Raw genomic sequence first — 24,514 nt, 5'->3', positions numbered from 1 at the left:
GAGATATATTATTTAGACAATGTAAGAGATTACAGCAGAAATTGCAAATTCACTGATTTTGCGTAGGTCTCAAGATCGACCCTCCCCATAGACGCACTTGAGCCTAGAAAATCATTATAATTTTGTCTGTAGTAACCTATAGGCTGCACAATTGCCAGTCGAGTTTTGACTGAAACTACCCTTATAACATAAAATTGCCAGATACTTCCGTACAATCCAGAATACACTCAAAAAGTGAAGTTGAACTATATTTTTGCACATTAGAAAGGGGGGGGGGGTAAAGTAACCTAAAATAACAATTTGGGCTATGTATTTGCACATTAGGGGTGTGTAGGGGTAAAGTGACCTAACCCTACCCAATACTGTTCTATTATCTGTAACACAAAGGAGAAGTGAAGTTTCGTTAATGCTAATGAAATAAAGTAAAACAGGATAAAAAGATAACAGGATAAAGGATTAAAAAGCAAAACATGATAAAGGATTATACTCGTATATAATCCTAACGCAAGTTTACCGGATCAACCTATTTTGTCCCTCCCCCCCTAAAATATCTTGGAGCTGTCCCTGGGGGGGGGGGGGGTAAAGCATATAATATATTAAATACGTAAGTAACTTAACCAAACCAAGGTACTATTTTCCCTCTAAACCCCAGAAAATAAAAGTTTAAATATTGTAAACGCAGTGATAAATTACTGTTTGCAATCCTCAGCAAAGGAAATCTCCGTTGAAAAAAACCTGTTTGACTAGTTTCTTTAGAATCTTCGCTGTAAAATATCGCGTGTGGGTTATAGATAAAAGAACAGCACGCCCTACCCTGCACAAATAAAGACCAATGTGTTCTGTCAACGGTTATTTATCTTTGTGGCTATGAAACCGGTTTTCATAGATCGTATATTTAGCAAACCTTTCGAGTGTGTAAGTGTGTTCTGGATTGTACGGAAGCATCGTGTTCCAAAAAAAACTATTGGGTAGGATATTATAAACTAACCCTACCAAATAATATAGCCTGGCTATTAAACAAATTTTGCGAATCTAGGAATTCAAGCCTAATACAGTTCCGAAAAAATCTTATTGCTTAATATTTGTGAAAATCAAGTACAACCGGTTATTTTGACGTAGTTAAATACGACCTCGCCCATTCACGAGCCAATAGAAAAGCGCCATTTAATCTTTGCTCTGACTATCCTCTATCTGATTTTTTCTCATTTAGTCAGACACGTTTAACTGAAACATGTGTGGAAAGAAATTAACGGCGCCGAAGGTAAATTCTCTTGATGAACTTATTCAAGAGGTGCATGCCGCATTTGAAGGTGATGAAGTTGATGTAGACTATGTTGAAGATTTGATGACAAACTATAGAAGTAACCCTGCTGACTGGAAAAAGTTTGCTAAATTTGATCGTTACAGGTAGCCTATATGTTTCTTAGTTAGATCAATTCTAGGCTAATTTGATCAAGAAGTATGACACAATAGATACTTTTGTCGGTAGAAGCATAGAAGCGGGAATATTGAGAAGGAAACTTGTTGGTAAAGTTCTACTAAATCATATTATTGAGTTAGGAATAAAGTGAATACACCATTTGATGCCTTTTTTTATGCTGATTACAAATATAATAATCATTTCTATTGGAAATGAATTTCAGCCCCCCTATATATACCCAACCTAACCTAACCCGGACTTGGCATATATAGGGGGGGGGGGGGGAAATTACTTTGTAATAGAAAAGTTTATTATATTTGTAAAAAGAATAAAAAAAGGTATCAAATGGTATATTTAGTTTAGTCCTAACTCAATAATATGATTTGGTAGAACTTTACCAACTTGTTAAGAAAACAATTGTTACTTCATAATATGCAGAACATGTGTAATTAATACCTTTTGAAGAGACTTGCACTATGGTGTACCCCCCCCCCCCTTCTCGTAGTGTCCAAACATATAGCCAAAATAATATATTTCCCATGTCTTTTCCATTTTTGATTTCGTCTGCGTTGATTTAATTTAAGGGTAGGCTTCACGGGTTGAAGCAAAAGTGACGCATGCCAATAGGAATGGGAAACGTTTTTTGGGGCTATTTATTTTCGAATTGGGGGGGGGGGGGGTAAATGTTAGTTTATCATCCATCCTAGGGCAGGTTTCCTACTTAATAACCCAAATTTTAGGGAGGGGTGTAATTTGCTATGCCCCCCAGAACCCAGTTTCCCCCCAGCTGAAATTTAGTTTCTTAATAAATCTTGTCAAAACTAAGATAACGCTCCATAATTCAAGCATTCACAGGAACGGATAGATTTTCGGTACTTGCGTATTCTATCGACCATACTCAAGAGGTACAGTTACATTAATCATAATTAAATATGCCAAAATGTGATGAAAATATTATACTTTAGTAACAAAATTATGAAAACTATAACATAGAATAATGGAAAGTAGGCCGCCCAGAACGCATTATAGTAAATACCTAACCAACTCTATAAGTTAAATATTTAATTAAAATATACCTGCATAATATTTTATCTCACTCAGGCTAAGCTAATTATCTCCGTGTGTACACAGAGAAACCGGTTTGACAACAGATCAAGAACAGAGTGTGGTCGATATAATAAGTAAATACCCGGTTTTCTTTAGTATAACAACCTATGGGGTGTTATATGGCTCATTTATCAGTTTTAATTGTAATTTTCACTTGTTTTGAAAAAATCGGCTCCAATGTTGACCCCTTACCTCCCAGGATTTTGACGAAATTACGCCACTGATTCTAGGCCTGTGCCCTTTTGTCAGTATGTTAATGAAACTTAATTTGAAGATAATTATTTAAGTTTAGGAAAAGTGGCATCAGAATTTCTATCACATAGTTCTTAAAACCTTACAAATCGAAAGCAGTGGATGTAGAAACTTGACCCTCTTTCTGGGTCATGATTAAAGTAAATTTGCTCTAGTTGACTGCATCTATCAAACACGCTGGACCAATTAATGAAAATCAGTAGGCCTACCTTTAGATTTACTATTTTATGCTCTTTGCACAATACCGTGGTGGGTTTTCTGGCAATGCACCCCTCCTCATTTTCCCAGATGTAGGCCCAGGATGTTACCAAAAAAAAAAAAAAATACATAAAAAAAACGATGAAAGTTAATGTTCTATTTTGGCGACTCTCCTCAGAAGGAAACATTTGAATAAAATTAAAGTATCGGGCCTACCGTTAGATCCCTTATTTTATGCTCTTTTCGAATATTCTGTTTGCGTTTGAGATCCCACATATATATGAGATCCCACAACCGACATAGGGACAAGACAAGGTGGACACACTACTAAATTTATTTTTATGTTCTTTCCATATGTAATAATCAATTCACTTACACATACACCCCCCCCCCTCCTAAGGAAAAATCAGTTACAACGCCCCTCACCCTACTCAAATATAATCAAAATTAACTGCCCTGGTTGCCCCCCCCCCCCCTTCCCATAGGAATGGTTCTGCATATATGTATATATATATATATATATATATATATATATATATATATATATATATATATATATATATATATATATATATATATATATATATATATATATATATATATATATATATATATATATATATATATATATATATATATATATATATATATATATATATATATATATATATATATTCTCACTGCCAGTCTGGAATTTATCTCCCTCTGGGATTGAGTGCGTAATATATCGAAATATTATTTGAAATGACTTTATAAATAGAAAATAGCGTAAGGAAACATGATAATCTGATTAACAGAAACATCGTGCTTGTTATAAAGAAAGAACGTACTGGTGCATTATACGGACACTTCTAAAAATTCAAGTTTGGATAATGCTAATGAAATAAAATAGGATGAATATATAATAGTTTTTAAACAAATTTGGGCTATATATTTTCACATTACGGGGGGGGGGGGGTAAAGCATAGCATATATTAAATACGTAACCTAACCTAGGTACTTTTATTCCCCCCTAAACCCCAAAAAACAATCGTTAAAATACTGTAACTCATTGAGAAACCCCGGCTTTGCAGTCATTTATGTATAACAGTCTCTTGAGAATAGCTTGTTTGACGGGTTTTTCGTGACTGGTTTCCTTGTACAATATATAAAAGCGTCCGTATAACGCAGCAGTACCACAAAGAATTTAATTGTTTTAGTATTTTATTTTTGTTTTATATATATATATATATATATATATATATATATATATATATATATATATATATATATATATATATATAACTGAAAGAAAACATTACAACGATGAATTTCTTTATTAGCAGGATTCTCTTGAACAGATTATTATGTTACCTTTGATTGTTGTCCTTATTTCTTAATTAATTTTAAAAAACAAAGTTTCTCCGACGGAAGTAAAGAGCGAAGTTGAAACTTAAAACGAACAAAAATTATTACTTCACAGTCCATTTAACATATACCAATAAAACTAATGCAAATAATTCACCTGGTGATATTTCCCTATGTTTGTAGGATTACAGAAAACTAGCGCTTTACTGAAAACACAAAACAATATAGTAGTTTTGGTATGGTAAAAGTAAACCTTTTAATGGCACTTTTAACAGTATAAAAGTAAAGCATTTTTAGATCGTTGTTTTATTTTTTTTTTTTTTCGTTTAATTTGGCATCACTTCTGGAAGTGAAGTTGGAAGTGAAGGTCTTATTAGCATTAGGACTATAACTCGCTTTAGAATTTGTATCACAACTTAATAAAATAAAAAAAACGCGAAGAAAGGAAGAAAACAAGGGCAATTTCAGTCTTTGATTCACATATTTTTCACTGGCTGTTAATTGTCCTCGTTTTCTTCATTTCTTCGCGTTTTTTTGTTTTATCATGATTAGCCAGTGTGGTCTTAGAAATTATTTATCACAACTTAAAATCCTTTGTTTTATACAGAAAAATAACTGGATTTCCAGAGTTCATATTAAGGTTGATATATTCTTCATTTCAAATAATACTAGGTGAGACCAAGATGTTATCTGATAAATCAATCCATTATTTTATATGCCGTGTAATGACTTCAAACTTATGATTTTTATGCCCAAGTTTTTAAGACAGTCTTAATTGTATACTGAAAGTTACTGATATCGCAGCTCCTGGTGGACAATGAAAAGCGTTAGAGATTAATTTGCTGTTTTAAGGCTACGTATTTACTTTTGACTCCAAAATCAATATTGTTGTTTTTATACTTTGCTTTTGTGTTTTCATTAAAGCGCTAGTTTTCTGTAATCCTACAAATATAGGGAAACATCACCAGTTGATTTATTGGCATTAGTTTTGTTGTATATATGTTAAATAGGCTGTAAAGGAATTTTTTTTTGTTCGTTTTAAGTTTCAACTTCGCTCTTTGCTTCCCTCGAAAAACATTGTTTTATAAAAAAAATTAATCTATGCTCGTTTTTGATTAAAATTTAATTTAGAAGCAACACTGTTATGACCTTTTCTGCTTGTACAGAATAATTTCTGTTTGCTTTAAGTTTTAATGTTGGTCCTTAGTTTCAGTTGAAAACCTTTTTTTTTTTATATAATTTCTAATCAAGTCCAATCTAGGGGAAATAAGACATCTCTACCCGTATTAATGAGCTGAACTAAGAAGCCGTACGAAAACGGAAGGAAAATTTAAGTTTAGTTTTGAAAAAAAATCAAAACATAGTGTCGTTTCTTTTTGTATAAAACAAAAAAATTTAAAAAGAAGAAATAGATCCTTAATTCTTTGTTTTAAAAATTAAATTTAGTCACACTTAATTGTTTGACCTGTCCCTAAATAAAAAAAAACACTCATTACTAAAAAAAATCAATGAAAATTTCAAAAAATATCATTTCTTGTCTAGGTACGATAAATGGTATTACAAACTAAGTTTGTTTTCATTTCAAAAATTTTGGGAAGGATTTCCTGAATTCTCCTACAGAACTGTTTTCATTTGTCTTTCTGTGTTTTTGGACGCACAATCTTACGTAAGGAGAGAATATTAAGGTGGAATTGTCAAGTAAATAATTTGAATAAGTAAGTATAACCATCATGGCCGTATCCAGGGGGGGGGGTTACCCGTTTTGAACCCCCCCCCCCCCCCGAAATTTTTTGACCGACTCGAAAATAAGTCGAAAATTAGTAAAACCTAGGTAAAAATCAGTAAAATTAGTCGAAAACTGAGTCAAAAATTAGTAACCCCCCCCCAAAAAAAGTCAAAAATTGGTAAAACCCCCCTGAACAAAAATCCTGGATACGGCCCTGATAACCATAAGTAATCCTTACCTTAATATACAACTTTTAGTGGTTCCAGAACCACATGCCTACACTTCTCCAACCACTTAGTGGCAAGGGGTTGGGGTCAGGGGCGTAATTTGCTATGGGGCAGAGGCGGCAACATCCACTTCAAGATCTCAGTTTTTGTCCCGACTCCAGTATGCCCCCCCCCCCCTCCCAGCTGAAATTTCTGTTCTCCAAAAATGTTGTCAAAACTAAGATAAACCTGCATAATTCAAGCATCCACTGAAACAGGTCAGTTTTCTTTAGTACAGCTTCACCTTTTTTATTACTATATAGCTAAGTTTTCTCTGTCATTTTCACTTGATTTTGAAAATTGGCTCCAACTTTGAATCTACCCCCACAGGACTTTGACAAAATTACGCCATTCGTTGGGGTATGGATTTAGAGATAGATCTACTCAGAATGTCTTTGCAAACCATGAACTGGATGACCTCTATTCCCTTTTGAATCAAATTGCTTGTCAAAATACCTTCCTGGGACATGGTTTAAGAAATGAGTGTATCACATTTATAAAAACAGTTAAATTATCTGAAAATGATCGTATAGAAGGGAGAAAAGCAAAATTGAAAAAAAAGACACCCAAGCAGGAATCGAACGCAAGGCACGAAGTCGAACGCTTTACCGACAGAACCACGCCTCTAATAATGTGGTTTGATATATTATTTTTTGTACCTTAATTGCGTAGCTTATTAAGGGGGTTTGGAGGAGGAACATACGAGAGGTGTTCTTGCAAACCTCCAGTTACGGATTTTGGACCACATTTATTACAATGATGATTTCATTTTATACTTCCAAGCTTTTCTAATTAAGAAGTGATATAAAAGTATTGGCTTTAGTGTTATATCACACTTACGGATGGTAATATTGATAAACATCTCGTAGATATGAGCAATAGCTTTCAAATGATCCATTAAACGTCACTCTAAAGATTACTAGTTGCCCACTAGCCCCAGGTTTTCCACTTGAGACACGGTACCTAAAGTGCCGTTTTTAGTGCCATTTGAACTTGCTGATGGTTGAATTTATAGGAAGGACGTAGATATGAGCAATATCTTTTATATGAGCTATTAAAAATTTGTTTAAATACCTGCGATACCAATACGCCCAATAACAATACCGATACGCATGATATCAATATGTCCGATATCGATACAGTGTGCAGCCCTTTCCCCAGGGACTAGGGAGGGTCATATCACCAAAACCGAAGATATTGAGCTATCGAATGAGCTATTACACATCTCTCTATGATGTTCTGGTCACCCCCTACCCTTGCTTGAAATAAAAAAAAAAAAAAAACAGAAAAGAAACGTAAGACAGATCAGTGCTACCCATGCAAAAAAGTTTATTTTTCTTTGTTGTTTAAGGAAGGGGGTTGTAATTTCCCATAAATAGGTTTTCGACCGTGCTGATACCAATAGAAGACTTTTCATTTTGATCCGATGCCATTTTTGAGGGGTTTTAGACTTTTTTTTTGAAATCACCATAAATTTCTTTTCGCAATAAAATTTTACTTTTAAGACGAACCGAAATAATAGTTACCATTCGTGAATCAGTGTCAGATGGAATTTTTTTTCACAAGGTAGTTTTTTTTCTGCAACCATCATCATTTCAAATAGTATTTTAAAATATAGTTATAATAGTAAGATCAAATATTCATTTGGGATGTATACGGGACCACCTGAGGGGGGAGCCTGGTTGCATTGTCAGTAACATGAATATGGTAATTATTTCAAAAGAGAAAACAATTAGGAATCTAATGATACTACTTAATTTATGAAGATGTTTCTTTCCATGAAGCCGCCAATCTAGAATATTTCCCAGTGACATTTTTACTTATATTGTGCAACATGTTTCTATTAACCAAATTATCATGTTTCCTGTCATTGTTACGTTTGAAAGTAATTCTGAATTGAGTAGTATTGTTATCCACCAATTCTATCTTAATGATTCAGGCAAAACTGGATTTCACCTGATCAAGAAAAGAAGCAAGAAAAACGGGTTACAAAGAAGACATGACGTATCGCAATATTTACGTAGCTCAGTAGCTTTGCATGACATGGTGCTAGGCGATAATTTGACTAATCGAGATATTGATGTGCCGATATTTTCACTTTCGATATCTCGAAACGGATATTTTGGATCAGGTTTTTGCTCAGATTAATTCTTGGTAGTAGTGGTGGCCCAATCACTCCGATCAGGTCCATAGTCGCTACTCTTCTTCACTGTTTATCACAAATTTCAACGGCGATTCCCTCAAGACGCAAGTGACCGATTTTCTTCAAGATGCAGGTGTTTTTTACGTAATAGGAGTTGCTTGTTACGTAATAGGGAGTGTTTTTTTCTTTAATTCATATGTTATATGTTTTAAAACCTAAGGATGTAGGGGAAAACCTTCAGGGGCCCCAAATAAAGACATACTCCCAATTGATCTTACTCCAATATTTACTTATGAAGATGACTTAATCTCGCAGGACATGTTTTGGGTCTGTGGGACCTTTATAATCCAGCTAAAATAGGTTTTGATGGTCTACGACGTGAGACTTGTTAGATCTTATGGCCCCCTTAAGTCGTAGTGCTTATGTCTAGTAACACCTGTCAGAAATTTCTCAGGTATGTTAGGACGATCAGACCTGTAAGGCTATGACAAAGAATTTTACATTATCATATGGAAACTTTGAGGGGCTACTATGACCAATTTGATGAATAGTACACCCCCTATGTTGGTCGTAGAATGCTTTAATGCCTTGCTGCTCATATGTCACTATCTCGGCGTAGGCGCTAAAATGAACGATCGTTTATTTTTCCGTTCAGTGACAATGGACGCCTGCATCGCTGCCGTCGACTATTCTTTTACCGAGAATTTTTTTTTTTTTACAGCCCAATGTGTATGCCGCACTACTATCCTATACACTTCTAAGAAACGCTCGGTAAAATGTCGAATGTGTCGGGCGTTAAAGCTGGTTATCTTAACGTTCCAAATCCTAATCTTTACTTTCGTCCACGGTTTTTGCAATAACGATATCTTGGATCGATTGGTATTAGTGTGAATGTTTTGGGTATGGGACATCCCTTGCTCGAACTATTAATAAAGCCGTTGTTCCTTTGTTATTATTGAGTTTCATCAATCATAATTAATATTCACAAAACACCCATGAAACTCGATGAAACATTTACTATGTGTCAGTGTTCTTATTTCAGATATACGAGGAACTTGGTGGACGAAGGAAATGGAAAATTCAATCTTATGCTGCTTTGTTGGGGAGAGGGTCAAAGTTCAAGCGTTCATGACCATTCAAACTCGCATTGTTTTATGAAGGTACGAATTTATGATATTGATTCTGGACTCTTTGAGCTTAGTTCAGATAGCTTGGAGGTATTCTTCCGTTCATGCTTCTCGGCAGTATGGGAGAATCCAATCAAAACAGTTTTTCGGATTTTATTCAATCTTTCGCATTAGGATAGATTAATGAAATTTGGGAGCGTAAAATTTACAACAGGAAGACGGGAAAAAATGGGAGAATGAATAGTTTAAACCCTTAATGAACTTTGACTCAAAATATCAATTGCTGGCATACACGAACGCTTTCGAAGAAACGGTTAGTTTTTTTTCATTCCCTCCCAGAATAATGTTTGGCTTTTGCAGTCAGATCACTTAGTTATAGCTTTCACTAAATGTTTAAGATGAAGGTTATTCTCAATGGCTGTCACAAGCAAGCATTATCAACCCTGCGTTTCTCGTCCAAAAAAACTAATTTAATATAAAAAAAACAATAACTGCAGAAGAAACAAAAACGTTGATGACACAAGAAGGAAGATCGGTGAGGAAGATTAAACCAATAAGAGAAAATTCTGCAAAATATATGACAAATTTATTAAAGCGCAAAAGGTTCCCTGGTCAACAACAAATATATAAAAACTTGTGTTTTAAATGGATAAAAGTCGGAAATTTACCAACAATTTTCAAAATGTAAAAGCTGGACTAAAAAGAAAATGGTTCTTGGAGTTAAAAAAGGGCAAAATAATCGCATTCGAAGCAAAATGGACAATTAAAACAATTTAGGTAATTGAACGCTGACATTTGTAACAAAATACGGTCCCGAAATTCTTCCAATACATCACTGTTTCGCAATGACTGTCTGGATTTAATATTTGTGTTATTTTATATTTATATATGTAAATGTGTTGTACGTAATTCACCTGGCAGTATTTTCAACGAGAATATCGCATTTAGGATTCTGTAATTAAGATTCCATTGAAGTGAGGGAGGGGGAGGGGGGGGGGCCAAAAAAGATGGAGAACTATTTTGGAAAGTAAAGGTGAGAACTGATTCTGTGGTGTAATTTCTTTGTTTTCAAGAAGTGCTTTAGAATTTTCAATTGTTGCCTGGGCTGATGGTTCTGGCGGGATGAACCGTTCGCGTGTTTTTCTGTCTAGAATCATAAGTGCAAACAGCGATGCGGGGTCACCTTGAGGAGGCGTGCCGGTCGAGGAAAATCATAATAAAGGGCAGAGGGTTACGCAGGGTTTTGGTCAATTGATAATTGTTCTTTTGTTTGTTTTGGAACTGTGAAAAAAATACCCTGTGCCTTCGTTATCCTACTTTTAATATCTTAACTGAATCCACCGTCTTTACTAATAATTAATTTAAAAAACTTTCCACAAAACGAGTTTTTCAAAGAAAAGTAAAGAGCTACATTAAGCTAAGAATGAGCAAAAATAGTCAAATAATCTTCCAAGCGTAAAACTACTACCAGTCACCGTCAATTGATAATTGACACTCAACATGAAAAGATATTACAATAAATAACAGATCCAAGCCGAACATAAGGAAAAATTAACATGAGTAGGGCTTATAACCCCCATGCCTTCTCAAGATTAGAACAAATTTGCGCTTTACTGAAAAAAACAAGACAAATAGTAGAGATGACCCTATAACTCCCACCGGGGCTCCTTATATGGGCATAGAACCACGTGGTTTATGGTTTTTGTCAGTGAGAATGAAAAAACAGGAACTTTGTCACTTTTATGGATGTTTTTATGGTTTTTGTCAGTGAGAATGAAAAAACAGGAACTTTCTCACATTGATGTCTGTTTTCTTGGATGGTTATGTGTGTTGGTCGATTTATTTGATGTTTTTCATGGATGTCAACAGTAATTTATGGATTTTGTCAGTGAGAATGAAAAAACAGGAACTTTCTCACTTTAATGGATTATTGAGTCTAATGGGGACAGGTCAATGACACTTCCTTCTTGTTGTTGCTCGATGCAAATGTTATGATCCAGAAATAGTATTTGTTGTTGTTGCTCGAGGCAAACGTTATGAGTTTCCAGGAAACAGTTAGATCACGTGTTTCCTTCTCAGCCAATCAGAGGGCTTGTTTACATAACAATTCGACCTTGAGATTTCGTATTTAACAGGCATGCAATGTGATTCAATTATCAGAAAGTATTTTGACACAGTTGAAACAACAATGGATAAATTTGATGAATTAGAAGCCATGCCAACTTCAATTTACCATGTAGGTACATTTTTTATTTTCAAATAAAATTATTTTCCTTGGTCACCCTCCACTATATTCACATAAATCCCCCCATACAATACAAACATCACTATACAATCTTTATACTCGATGGAAAACATTAAATATATTCTTTTTACCCTCAAAACCTAACCCCCTCCCCATTGTTTTACAACCAAGTTCCTGCAAGTAGAAATAATTATCTTTTCGTTAAATTCCTGTTTTTTTTTATTTTCAAATAAAATTATTTTCCTTGGTCACCCTCCACTATATTCACATAAATACCCCCATACAATACAAACATCACTATACAATCTTTATACTCGGAAAAAATAAAATATATTCTTTTTACCCTCAAAACCTAACCCCCTCCCCATTGTTTTACAACCAAGTTCCTGCAAGTAGAAATAATTATCTTTTCGTTAAATTCCTTTTTTTTTTATTTTCTAATAAAATTATTTTCCTTGGTCACCCTCCAGTATATTCACATAAATACCCCCCCCCCCATACAATACAAACATCACTATACAATCTTTATACTCGATGGAAAACATAAAATATATTCTTTTTACCCTCAAAACCTAACCCCATCCCCCATTGTTTTTTACAACCAAATTCTCGCAAAAAGAACCGAACCTAACCATTAACCCGCTCTGGTTTTGACACAAGACTCCAGTGCGAGGCCTATAATTAGCTCTCACCCCTTTCCTGTTTTTATACATTAGCTGGTTTTAGGCAAACTAGGTTTTCAGTGCTTTTACGTAATTCTGTGTTTGTCTGAAAATATTGGACAGCTAATTTTGTCCGCAAAATTAGCGATAAATATTTAGGGCAATGGAATTCTATGTAAGAGTGAAACGGGATTATTTCAAGCTTTCTTTCGATAAAGTTTCCCCTATATTCCCAGGAGGGGAGCGTGAATCCAGGATTTTTGTTGGGGGAGGGGGTTAGCACTTTTAATAGTGACAAAATAGAAATGAAAAGATAATTGTTTCTTACCTTAATTGCTTCTTCGACATTTAGTGATTTTAGCTATAACATTTGAATAAAAAGGTAGTAAGATATGCCTTTCGCTTGAATAAATCGCAAGATTAACTCAATGAGAGGGTAGACCTAGGGCGGGTTAATTTTCCTAAATTTAGGGGGCGGGGTAGACAAAATTCTGGTTAGTGTGGATACTAATTCTCCTTCTTTAAAATAAAGGGGGAAATTATTTTGATACTAATTTTTTTCTCTTCTTTAAGGCAAATTATGAAGAATTTGCAGCCCCTCCAGCTGTAAAGAGAGCTATGGGTACCGCAAATACTGAAGAATGCACGCCTCCTCCATCAAAGAAAGCGAGAGATGACGAGGCAGCCCGATCAGTGCCAGCCCCAGTGCAGTGCGGTCAAAAACCGAAAAGACAATGGGCCACAAGGGTGGAGAACCCCGTTATACAAGCCAGCGACATCGATACCGCATCTATACAAGCCCCTCTTAATCGAGCCTCAATGCCACCTCGTCAAGTGCAGCCATCTGTGCAAGCCCTTGGCTCGACTGCACAAGTCACAGCTCCTACTGTACAACTCTCAGCCCAATCTGCGCGAGAAATTAATGACATCGACCCGTCCGTCCTCCAACATGCACTACCCGGACCATCTGGCGCCCAAGTGCAGCCAGGATATGCAAATGTGAGCATTTTTTTCCTACATATCTATTTCTTCCAATGTTTTTTCTTTTAACCATTTTCCAATTCCAATATAAACTTGTCACAGAGATATTAGCCCCCCCCCACCACTCTTACCTATCTAAATGTACTTTTATTGCAAAGAAACCGCTCTTTTTTTCCAATCTTTGCTATTTTCTCTGTTGCTGTCTCATCACATATAGTTTTAGGTACCTTTGAAACTCTGTGAATGCCATTTCACATAGTTTTAAGAGAGAGATTATTCCATCGATCTGTCACATACCAGCGTTCTTATTTACACTGAGCCTTACATCGTGCCAAGATATTAGCGAGGGGAAAGCGAGTTAACGGTTCCCGTTATTTTCCTACCTGTTGAAGTTCAATCCTGGAAATTGGAACACTCGCGCGGCTTACATTAATTAAACTCGTGAGTTCACTGAACCAGTATGGAATTAGAGAGAAATATTTCAACTTTTGACGAGCATTATGTAAAGGGGGGCTGGGAGCCGATCGGGAAGAGCTGTGGGAAGCGCCGCGGGCCAGAGAAGCGCCGCAGGGATGCGCTGCGGGCCCGAAAAACTCCGCAAAAAGGTAATTTGAACACTGAAAATAAACTTTTTTTGGAACAAAATGGCGCCTTCAATGTAAAATGATGTTTTAGTTTTTAAATATCTTAAGTTAGAACTTTCAGTTGAATTAACCAAATGCTATTAATCATGTGTTAAGCAACAATAATCCAACTTTTAACAGTAGGTATCATTTGAAAAGATTGAAAATATAGTATTTTTCATTTATAGGTTGGAGCATTGGTTCCTTACTCACCAGCGAGTGAAGAAGAGGAAGAACTCATTGAAGTGGCAATGAACTTTCCTGACAATCAAGACAATTCAGCCATCAGTGACTGGCACGTTATCATTAATTCCATTGAAATACCATCTAATATTGACGAGATTCTAGTTGATTATTTTAATGTAGAACCTAGCATAGTTGAGCAGGCGAACTTGAGTCCAAATACCCTACAAATTTTAGAGGATTTCACAAACGAATTAACTGGGAACCCTCCTCCCACTGATTACCTACTTCAACTTCAAGCCACCGATGTGGAGCATACTCCAGATATTGTCGGACAATTTGGGGGAGAGGGTATTATATAAGAGGAGATTACAACTTTTCCCGACTTTCAATTGTACAATACAATATTAAATAATATAGTTGTTTTCACTGCAACGTTTGGGGACCCCTTTAATTCACTTATAGGGGGAAATTTTGTTTTTGATCCTGTAGAAATTGTGCATGCCTATGTAGATAAAATTCGTGCACTACTGGAGAAGCAAATTCAGTTATGGGGAGGTAGGGATCCAATTAAGGTTTCTATCGTTTTAAAGGTTTTTTATCTAAATGAGGGGACAAGTGAAGTTTATTATCATTATATACAGTCCGAGATGCGCGTAATTTATCCAAATTTAGAAAATTTTGAGGGTGTTTTTAGCGAGTGGGTAGGGCAAATTATCGCGCATCTTGAGAACTTTAACGAAAACGGTAGTGGCTCTGTAGTTCTATTTGTTGAAAATTTAAGCATAAATATATGTAAAATTAAGAAAGATTTAATTTTAAGAGGGGGGTAGTGTGGTAAGGGTATAGTCTTAAAATATAATCCAGACTTAGGAACTTATCTCCTCGTTCAGCGCATTTGTTTTGTAACAGGTGGAAAATGCTTCAGGCACGTCTTTATCATGTCGATCTTCCAGCCTCTAGTAGATAACGCAACTAAGACAAATTTGGACCATTGGACCGTGCTTGGAAAGGAAGGGTCCGATTTCCCCGTTGTAGATTTTTCTTGTCTAGAAGGAAAACACCCAGTAACGCTGAGATCGATTGACGTTTTTGAACAGGCCAATGCCCATTTAAATATTGACGTTACTGCGATTCAATATGACACTGAATTTGAAGATGGAGCTCACTCTTAAAAGAAGGGGGTGGTCTTTCCTGACCGGGGCCCCTCAGTTTATTTGTTCAAACAGTGAGTATGGTTACTATATAAACCGCCTAGTCAAACGAACGAATTTGGCCATTTTAATCCGATCACTGACATTAGTAGCGTTCCGGGGGAGGGTAAAAAGGGGCGGGGGACGCGTTCCTACTGTCCAACATGCCTCTCTAGATTTTGGACTGAACTAAAGTTGCGAAATCACATGAGACACTGTAGACGGCATGGATATCAGACAGTGGAAACAGTTTCTGGTGATACGGCCATTCTAAACTTTAAAAATTTCCAGAACACCCTCCTCGAATGCAACAAAATATCTTTAGACTGTGAAGCTAAGTTAGTGGAGGTGAACGATCCCCAATATCAAAACAGTATCAAAGAACACCAGGCCATTGCAGTGTCCTATGCTCATGCGCAAAGAGACAGTTCTAACACCATGCGGTTGTTAGAACTAGTGGAGACATTGTATGAGAATGAATGCATGGTCAAGGCATTGACTATACTGAGTGGCAGGGCTAATGATACTATTTCTCGTTTGAGGAATACGCATTATCCAATGGTGTTGTCTGCAGAGGATCGTCTCGCGATTAAAAATAAAAAAATATGTTGGGTTTGTACGGGGGAGTTTGTGGCGGAGGATAAGGGGACTACCGGGAAAAGAGGGGAGAGGGGGAAAGTCAGAGACCATGATCACTTGTGGCAGGAAATATCATCTGGGGGGAGTACTTTTAGGGGGGTAGCGCATCAATCGTGTAATTTAAATGTTAGCCAACAGTTTCTTATCCCTGTTTTTATCCATAATTCTAATTATGACTTAAAATTTATTTTACCGGCACGGGCACGTATGCACAGGGAGGGAGAGGGAGTAGACAGTCCATGGGTAGATAATTCATTTACCTATAACATTATTCCCAAATCGGCCGAAAAGTTGTTGCTTCTTGAACCAAAATGGCAGGTAGTGGATAATAGACGTACGTGCTGGAATAAAATTAGGTTTTTAGATTCCTTTAGTTTTTCTCCCAAGGCATTGAGTCAATTGATTCAAGCGCAGAAAAGCGACAATTTTGATAGCTTTCCCTTGCTTAAACAGCACTTTCCAGACAGTGAAATGTATGACTTATTAACCAGCAAAGGTGTATACGCATACGACTATTACTGTTCTGGCGCTCGCTTAAGCGAGGTGAAACTACCTCCAATTGAAGCTTTTTACGATTCACTGACTAACAGTGAATGCACAGCCGTGGAGTATGAGTTTGCGAAGAAGTGTGGGCTTAGGGGAATTGTAAAAATGGGTGGGATCATTGTAGACTGTACTTGGTCAGTGACGTTTTAACTCTGTTGGATATAGTCTGTAAGAATACAGACCAAATCTATTCAGAGTTCGGGTTAGATATAGGATACTATTTTTCCACACCCCATTTAGTGATAGATTTAATTTTAAAAATTAGTAGGGAGGAAATAGGCCTAATCACAGATGTAGATCAGTACCTTTTTGTAGAGCCTTCAATGAGGGGAGGGTATGTTTTTTATGGGGACCCCGTCTTGGCAATCGATCCGAGTGGAAAAAGAACTGCCGAGAAGTCATATGCGGTGTTCTTGGGCAAGACCTCTGAACGTTATACCCCTTGGCAATATATCACAACTCTTTGCCGTGTGGGAACTATCAATGGCTTGAGAATCCTTGTGAGTTTCCCGACATTACCACCGTCGAGGACAATGGGCCACAAGGATGGTTCTTTGAAATTGACGGTCACATTCCGCTGGCGCTTCACGACTCAATCAAAGATTTTGTTTTTCCCTGTATCAATCGACCAGTGACCAGGGACTCGCTGAGTCCCTACAATCGATCATTGGTTGAGGATATGGGGATGCATTGGATTCCCTCCAAACAGAAGCTGATTGCTGATTGGGACCGTAAAGGAAATATTGTTGTTCACCATGTGCTTTTGCGTTAGATGGTGAAAAATGGTTTCAAGATAACCAAAATACATATGGTCCTGAAGCTCAATCAGCAGCCATACTTGAAAACGTTTATCAACACTTTTGTCGACAAACGCTCTAAGGCTTGGGCAAATTCAAAGGTGGAAAAGCAATTGTACAAACTCATTCTAAATTCAGCGTTTGGCAAAATGTGTGAAAGCGTACGTAACAGATCTCACTGCGACGTTGTGACTGACCCTCTAGAGTGTGCACAAATTATTGCCTATCCCAATTTTACATCATTCACGAGCATCGAGGCTGGCATGGTTCTTCTACACAGGAAAAAGCGAAATGTGGTACTGAACAAGAATATAGCAGGCGGTAGTTCAGTACTAGAAATTTCAAAAAAGCTCATGTTGTCGTTCTATTACAATGAGTGCAAGGTGCAATGGCCACGGTAGGGGGAGGTTCAAGTTTACTATGGGGATACAGATTCTCTGCTGTTAAAGGTAAATGGGACTGAAGATTTATTGGGTGATTTAGAAAAGGGGGAACACATCAGCTCGCGGATGGATTTCACCAACTGGAATCCATCCCTCTACCCCGAGTTGGTGAAACGTCAAGCCCCCAACCAGCTATTAATGTTAAAATAAGAGACGGGGAGTGATTTGATATCCAGGGGGGTGTTCCCGGGTCCCAAAGTTTATTGCGTTGAAACACAGTGGGGATGAAAAGAAGACATGTAAAGGGGTGCCTACACACTTTGTAAAGAGCAATTTCAACATGAGCGTGTACAGAGACTGTGTAGAAAGTAGCCTAGTGCCACGAGCACAAGTGCTTGCAATTCGCTCTCTACAGTATAGAAATTATACTGTGAGTGGAAAAAATGCAATGTCATGTATATCTGACAAAGTCTATGTGCTCGAGAATGGTGTGTGTCCTGCCACATGGCCACTATCGTATTTCAGACCGAGTTGAATGCGTAGACTATCGCAATCAACTTGGTCTGGATAAACTAACCTAACTAACCACCACCACTGACCCAACTAACCCAACCACTAACCTGTAGCAGTGACGACAACTATTGTTTTTCCATCGTGACTCCCGGGGGGTGGGGGCCCTTCCCGCGGCAGGCTCCCGGGGGGGGGGGGCTCTACCTTTAAATTCACTGCAATGTTCAACTGTGCTAGTTCATGTTCCAAGTGTTTTTTGTACAGAAAAGTGTTCATGTTGTTGTACAGAAAAGTGTTGTACAGAAAAGTGTTTGCTGCAAAAAGTGCTGTTGATGGACAAAAGTGTTTAAAGACAATAAGTGTGTATTGTACATAAAGTGTCATCATTGTTCATGTTGAACAAATAGAGTTTTCATGTTGACCATGAAATTTTGTCAGGTTCTTGTTGAACAATTGTTCATCTTGAACAAATATTTGTTTTCATATTATCGTAATAAATGTTGCCATGAAATATTGTTTTTTTGTTGTTCTTGAATAGATAGATCTATGGGAAAATTACTACTTATTCATCGGACACATATGGTTTACAGTTAGTCATAGTCCGAATGTTGTCAACAGCATGTATCAATTTAAAACACCCTTCAGATCGTTTCTGTGTGGTCCCTCAATGTTTGGGAAAACAACACTTTTAGCTAAAATAATTCAAAATTGCGATAAAATGTTTTTGGAGAACCGGAAAAAAATCTACTATTGCTATAGTATTTGGCAGGAGTCCTATGATAAAATAAAAGCTATTGACACATCCATACCAATACAATTCATACGGGGACTTGATGTTTTCAATAGTATTGAACCGAACTCGTGACTGATTATTGATGATTTGGCTGAATCCATTGAACAGTTCTCAGAGGAAATTCTACAACTGTTCACTGTTCGCTCCCACAAAGAGAACATTTCCATAAGCATGGTTCTACACAATCTGTTTCATCAGAGCAAATTTATTTGAACCCTTGCTTTGAATTGTACTATCTATATTATCTATCGAGTCGTTCGTTTTTATAGCTAATTCAAAAAACTCAATAAACAAATATACCCCAGCACTCCAAAAATTATTTTTTCAGCTTACACACAGGCGACAAGCAATCCCAACGGGTACATTTTGCTGGATCTTAATCAGAGCACGCCCGAGGATCTTCGTGTAGTCACCGACATTTTCGACAATGAAATTACAGTTTATCTTCCGTTGAACAGTAGAAAAGGCTATTAGTCGCTATCATGACACTGAAAAAACTACACGAACAACGGCATTTATTTTCCGTTTTAAGCACTTCAAAACCCTTGCTTAGGAAGGCCATACTCAAACATGGGGTTGACAATGATTTCATTAATCTAATATCTTAACTTTGTTTAAATTTGACTTAGAGCGATTTAAAATTGCAGTAATTCGTTATACAAAGGGCACACAAGAAACGTTCAACTGTACGCATCAGGGAGTTTAAGTAAACGGCAAAAAATTTGACAAGAAAACGGCGCCTTCAGGCGGACATTCGTCTTTTCACACTTACTGCCGACAATCGCAGGGCTTGTGAACAGTTTTCTCTAGATGGCAAAACCCTATAAATTGACACCATTTGAACTTGTCCTCTCGCCCGTTGAACATTTTGAAGATAATCTAAGCAAATTCATTAATGACGAGAATATTGCCGATGACAAAAAACTGCTTTTACTCCAAGATGCATTGCGTCGTATGGACAAACATAAACCTTATCGTGAGAGACCCGTCGCCGTCGATCCCTCTAAATAGGAAACATCTCAGGATTCTGCACAATCAAAGGAGAGGAATTGAATTCGATTGTATCGAAAATTGGAAGCCTATTGCCACTGTCCTATCGAGAACAGAGTAAAAACGTATTATCTTATCTCGTGTTGGAAACTGGTGATCAAGTTCAAGTCGACAGCACAGGGAAACAAATTATAATTCAGGGAAAAAGTTATAATCTAGTTGATTTAATTTGTGATGTGGTGACGAATCGTAAAGGACTATTATCCTTTGACGATAATCTATACACCTTTCTAAGTGTATCATACTTCCCCAAAAGTCTTATTGGTAATATGAAAATTCTTTACAAACTACGAGAATATAGTCCTCCAACAACACCAATACAATTTACACCAGAATAAGATTGAATAGATGAAAATGCTAGCACTATTGATATTACAACACCTGTGGCTGCTAGTCAAAAGCAAAGACGAATCGATTCACCATCCAAAGTGCAAAAGGAGAGTGGATATTAAACTACATGCTTGCGTTAAAAATGGATGAAGTTCTGAAAGGTGTCTAGGAAAATATTGGTAAACCGGGGAGTTTAAGTTTCTTCAAAAAAGCTTTCTAAAGGTGTCTCCGGCACCACATTGAAAAATGCAAAAGAGTATCTAGAAAATGAACCGAGTTACACATTACACCGGAATCATAGGCTTCGTGGCAAACAATATCGACAAACTAAAGCCCTTTTCCCTCTGCATATAATGCAAATGGATCTTTTAACTTTAGATGCAGTTCAACGGCGTCACAATGCACCCTACAAAAATATTCTGGTGGCCATCAGTGTCTATAGTTACTATGCCTATACCATTCCATTACGGTCAAAGAGAGGTGTTGAAGTTGTTCGGGCCATTGAAAGCATTCTTGAACAGGATTCATATAGAAAAATTCAATCGAATCGTGGTAGTGAATTTTTTTAATCCCCATTTGCAAAAGGTTCTATTGAAATATAATACAACACTTTATCATAGTCACAGCCCGATAAAGGCTGCATTGGCCGAACGATTAATAAGAACTATTCGTCTATTAATTTAAAGATATTCTACACTGAAAAATACACCGGCATTTATTCATGATTTAGATAAAATCATACAGATATACAACCATCGACCACAACGATCTCTGCCCAATTCTAGCCCTCGGGAGGTTCGTTACAGTGGAGAATACGTTTGATGTTTTTCTAAAGCAATACTCCATTGACAATGAGAAGAAAAAGAAGAAGAAATTCAATGTTGGTGATACTGTTCGAATTAATAGAACCACCAATATTTTTGAAAAGGGGAATTATTTATGGAGCACTGAACTTTTTAAAGTGTCCAAAATCCTGGACACCGAACCCACAACACATCGACTACAAGACACCAAAGATGATGAGATTCTCGGCGGTTTTTATGAATATGAACTGCAAAAAGTTAGAAACACTAGTGAAATTTATCAAATTGAAAAGATATTAAAGAGTCGTACTCGTAGGGGCAAGAAACAGTTGCTTGTTCGCTGGCTAGGATACAACTCGGATTTTGATTCTTGGGTCAGTGCTGAAGATATTAACAATGCCCAATGATTTCTATGTGACTTTCATGTCCAGTGTTTCTGATCCTCTCTACAATGATCTACGAGGAACTCACCTGCATGAGTGATTTATGTCGTTCTATTAATAAAAGAATTTCCTCTCGTAAAAAAGGAGCTTTTCATTTCAACTATTCAAATGAGGAGGGTAAGATCTACATTAGTTCACCTATTGCCAGCAAAAAGATTATTCTCAATGATAATTAACAGAAGGATCTCGTTTTTAAGCTAAATATAATCAATGGTATGTACGAGGAAGACCCACTTTTCAAAGTTGCTGACTACCCGCCTGCACTCTCTACAGACACTTTTTAATATAACTATGCCTCATTTTCGGAAACATCAGGGGTTGGAAATTCAAATAATTCCCTCTTACAAGCTCTTGAACGAACACCCAATCAAGAGCATATTCATCACTACAATATAAAGCATCTTCAGTATATTCTCGCAAACACTTCCTATTTGGAACTCACTCAGTTAACACTAAGAACTGAACTGGGTGATTCCATAGCAATTTCAAAAGGTTTGGCTGTGATTACATGTCATTTTCGCCCCATCGTTCAACAGAAAGATGTCTAATAGAAAAGTGGTATTCACTTGTCCTGATATTGACTGCTATGTTAATACTCTTGGCCCAAGACAACAGGTCAATGGAATGGACTATTACAAGGGTCGCTCGTCAATGTCTGGCTACGGTCTTGGCAGTTGGTTTGCTAAGCTGTTTCGCTCTTCACTACCACTGGCTAGAAAATATATTGTACCGGCTGCGACAGACTTTGCATCCTCTACACTGTACGATTGGGTCTCTGGCAAGGATTTTAAGAAAAGTGCTACGGAAAATTTTAGGTCCAATGCGCGAACCCTTGGCGAGAGATTAAAACAAAATGGTAAAGGTTTAAAAAGGTCAAGAAACAATGCATCACTCATCAGTCTCTACTGATGACCGAAACAAAGGACATCATCCCGCTTTTCAAATAAAAGAAAGAAAAGCCAAAACGTGACGCAAAAAGAAGTCCCATGACGAGAATTGTCAGGTTGAAACTCAATTGCTTCCCTGATAATATTATAGCTACCATTTAAAGACTCCCAACCTTTAATAACCGCCTATTTTAATATAGTAAATACCGAAACTGTTTAGGCGAGTGTTAATCAGGGATACTATGAACAATTTTATCCACAACAACCCCTCACCGATAATATCCACTTTCAAATTTATTCTAATGAAGACGACTTTTTGGACATGTCTTCAACATTTATAGATTTGCAAATGCCGATTTACAAAGAGCCGATGGGATATCCTATGAAAATTGTATACTACATAATTTATTTCGTCAAATTAGTGTCTACAACAATGGCACGCTGGTGAGCACAAGCAACAATCTCTCAAACTATGCAAACTATATGCAATTCATGCTGATGACACCCAAGTCATACAAGGAATTGAGAGGCGCCTCCAATGGATATGAATATATTACTAATACTGATAGTACAGATGCACTTAAAAATGCTACAACTAGTGAATTACATCTAGTTGGAAAATATATCATGAAATATTTAATATACCCCAATGGCTGTGCCTATTGTTAAAGTGAATATACAACTAGCGCTTGCACCCTCCAATTTCATATTGAGAAAAGAACTTGCTGCCAATCCAAACTCAAGTCTTTTCCTCACAACAGCTATGCTCCAGGTTGGCACACAGCAGGTCAGGAGTTCAGTTGCCTTGGCAGTGGACAAACTGAGAGCCATTGGGAATAATATTAAACTACTTGTTCCTCATACAATCACCAATCAACGTCATATTGCCATGGGGTCACGCACCTTCACCGATTCATCCTTTATCAATGGCGAAATCCCCTCGAAACTTGCATTGGCGTTTGTAAAAAGCGCCAGTGCAATAGAATCCTGGACTTGATACCCACATGAATTTGAGATGTTTGAACTTTCATCTCTTGTGTGGAAAGTAAACGGTATCCAACTCTACAATCTATCTTTTGATAAATCCTATAGAACATTGTAGGAGCTGACCATGCAAACCCTAGATCATGATTCGCAACTATTTGAAAATGGTATAACCGAAGATATGTTTGCTAAAACACATGGTATCATTGTACTGGATTTGTCTGGCACACAGGATATGAGTATAGTACGTACGGGGACTGTGCGTTTAGCGTGTACATTTGCCGACCCATTGCCTGAGAGTATTGCACTAATCTCACTAAATCAATATGAAACCTATTGGGAAATGTCACCCAAAGGTAGCACCCTACTATACTTCGCGCCACGAACACCAGTCAAATAATCAGTGTATTTAAAATAGATACCTACATGCACTAACACAAATCCTGTTCTCCGGCCTCAGAATAGCTAGGAAAAATTCGCAGCTTCAGCCATACCTTAATCTTTGTTAATAGCAGTCCGTCGACTGTGCTGACGGGTCATTGGCTGTGCATCTATCAAACAATGAAGACGATTGAATTTTTTGATCCTCTTGGCCTACCCTATACATTCTACACACCCCACATCAGCAACTATATTGAGAGCAGTGGGAAAACTATTGTTCAAAATTGAAAGAGGGTTCAGGATCTAACGACTAAAAGCTGCGGCTTCCACGCGCTGCTATATTTTGTGTTCCGATGTCGTGGCTATACTTACAAGCAGTTTCTCCACATTTATAGTGACAATCCCCGTCTGAATGACTTTCTAGTGGAAAATATTCTCTCAGACCTATACAGTATTGATTTCAGTGCCCAAAGAGTAAAGTGCTTTAAAACTGTG

General features: G+C 37.0%; 1 protein-coding gene across 1 annotated transcript in view; it reads left to right on the top strand.

Moving 5' to 3' along the window:
* Positions 1-899: 899 nt before the first annotated feature.
* The window catches only part of LOC148943110 (cysteine dioxygenase type 1-like), a 36,222-nt gene continuing 12,607 nt past the window's right edge, over positions 900-24,514 (top strand). Inside the window, exons 1-3 of the mRNA XM_089102017.1 lie at positions 900-915; positions 1,211-1,407; positions 9,502-9,619. Of these exons, the coding sequence (XP_088958143.1) occupies positions 1,232-1,407; positions 9,502-9,619 (294 nt within the window). The 5' untranslated portion in view covers positions 900-915; positions 1,211-1,231. The remainder of the gene's footprint in view (positions 916-1,210; positions 1,408-9,501; positions 9,620-24,514) is intronic.

This window comes from Artemia sp. Qi Xiang Cuo, chromosome 16 (assembly GCF_049724085.1).
Source record: "Artemia sp. Qi Xiang Cuo chromosome 16, ASM4972408v1, whole genome shotgun sequence".
In the NCBI taxonomy this organism is placed as follows: domain Eukaryota; kingdom Metazoa; phylum Arthropoda; class Branchiopoda; order Anostraca; family Artemiidae; genus Artemia; species Artemia sp. Qi Xiang Cuo.
This window is presented reverse-complemented; position numbering and strand designations above follow the sequence as displayed.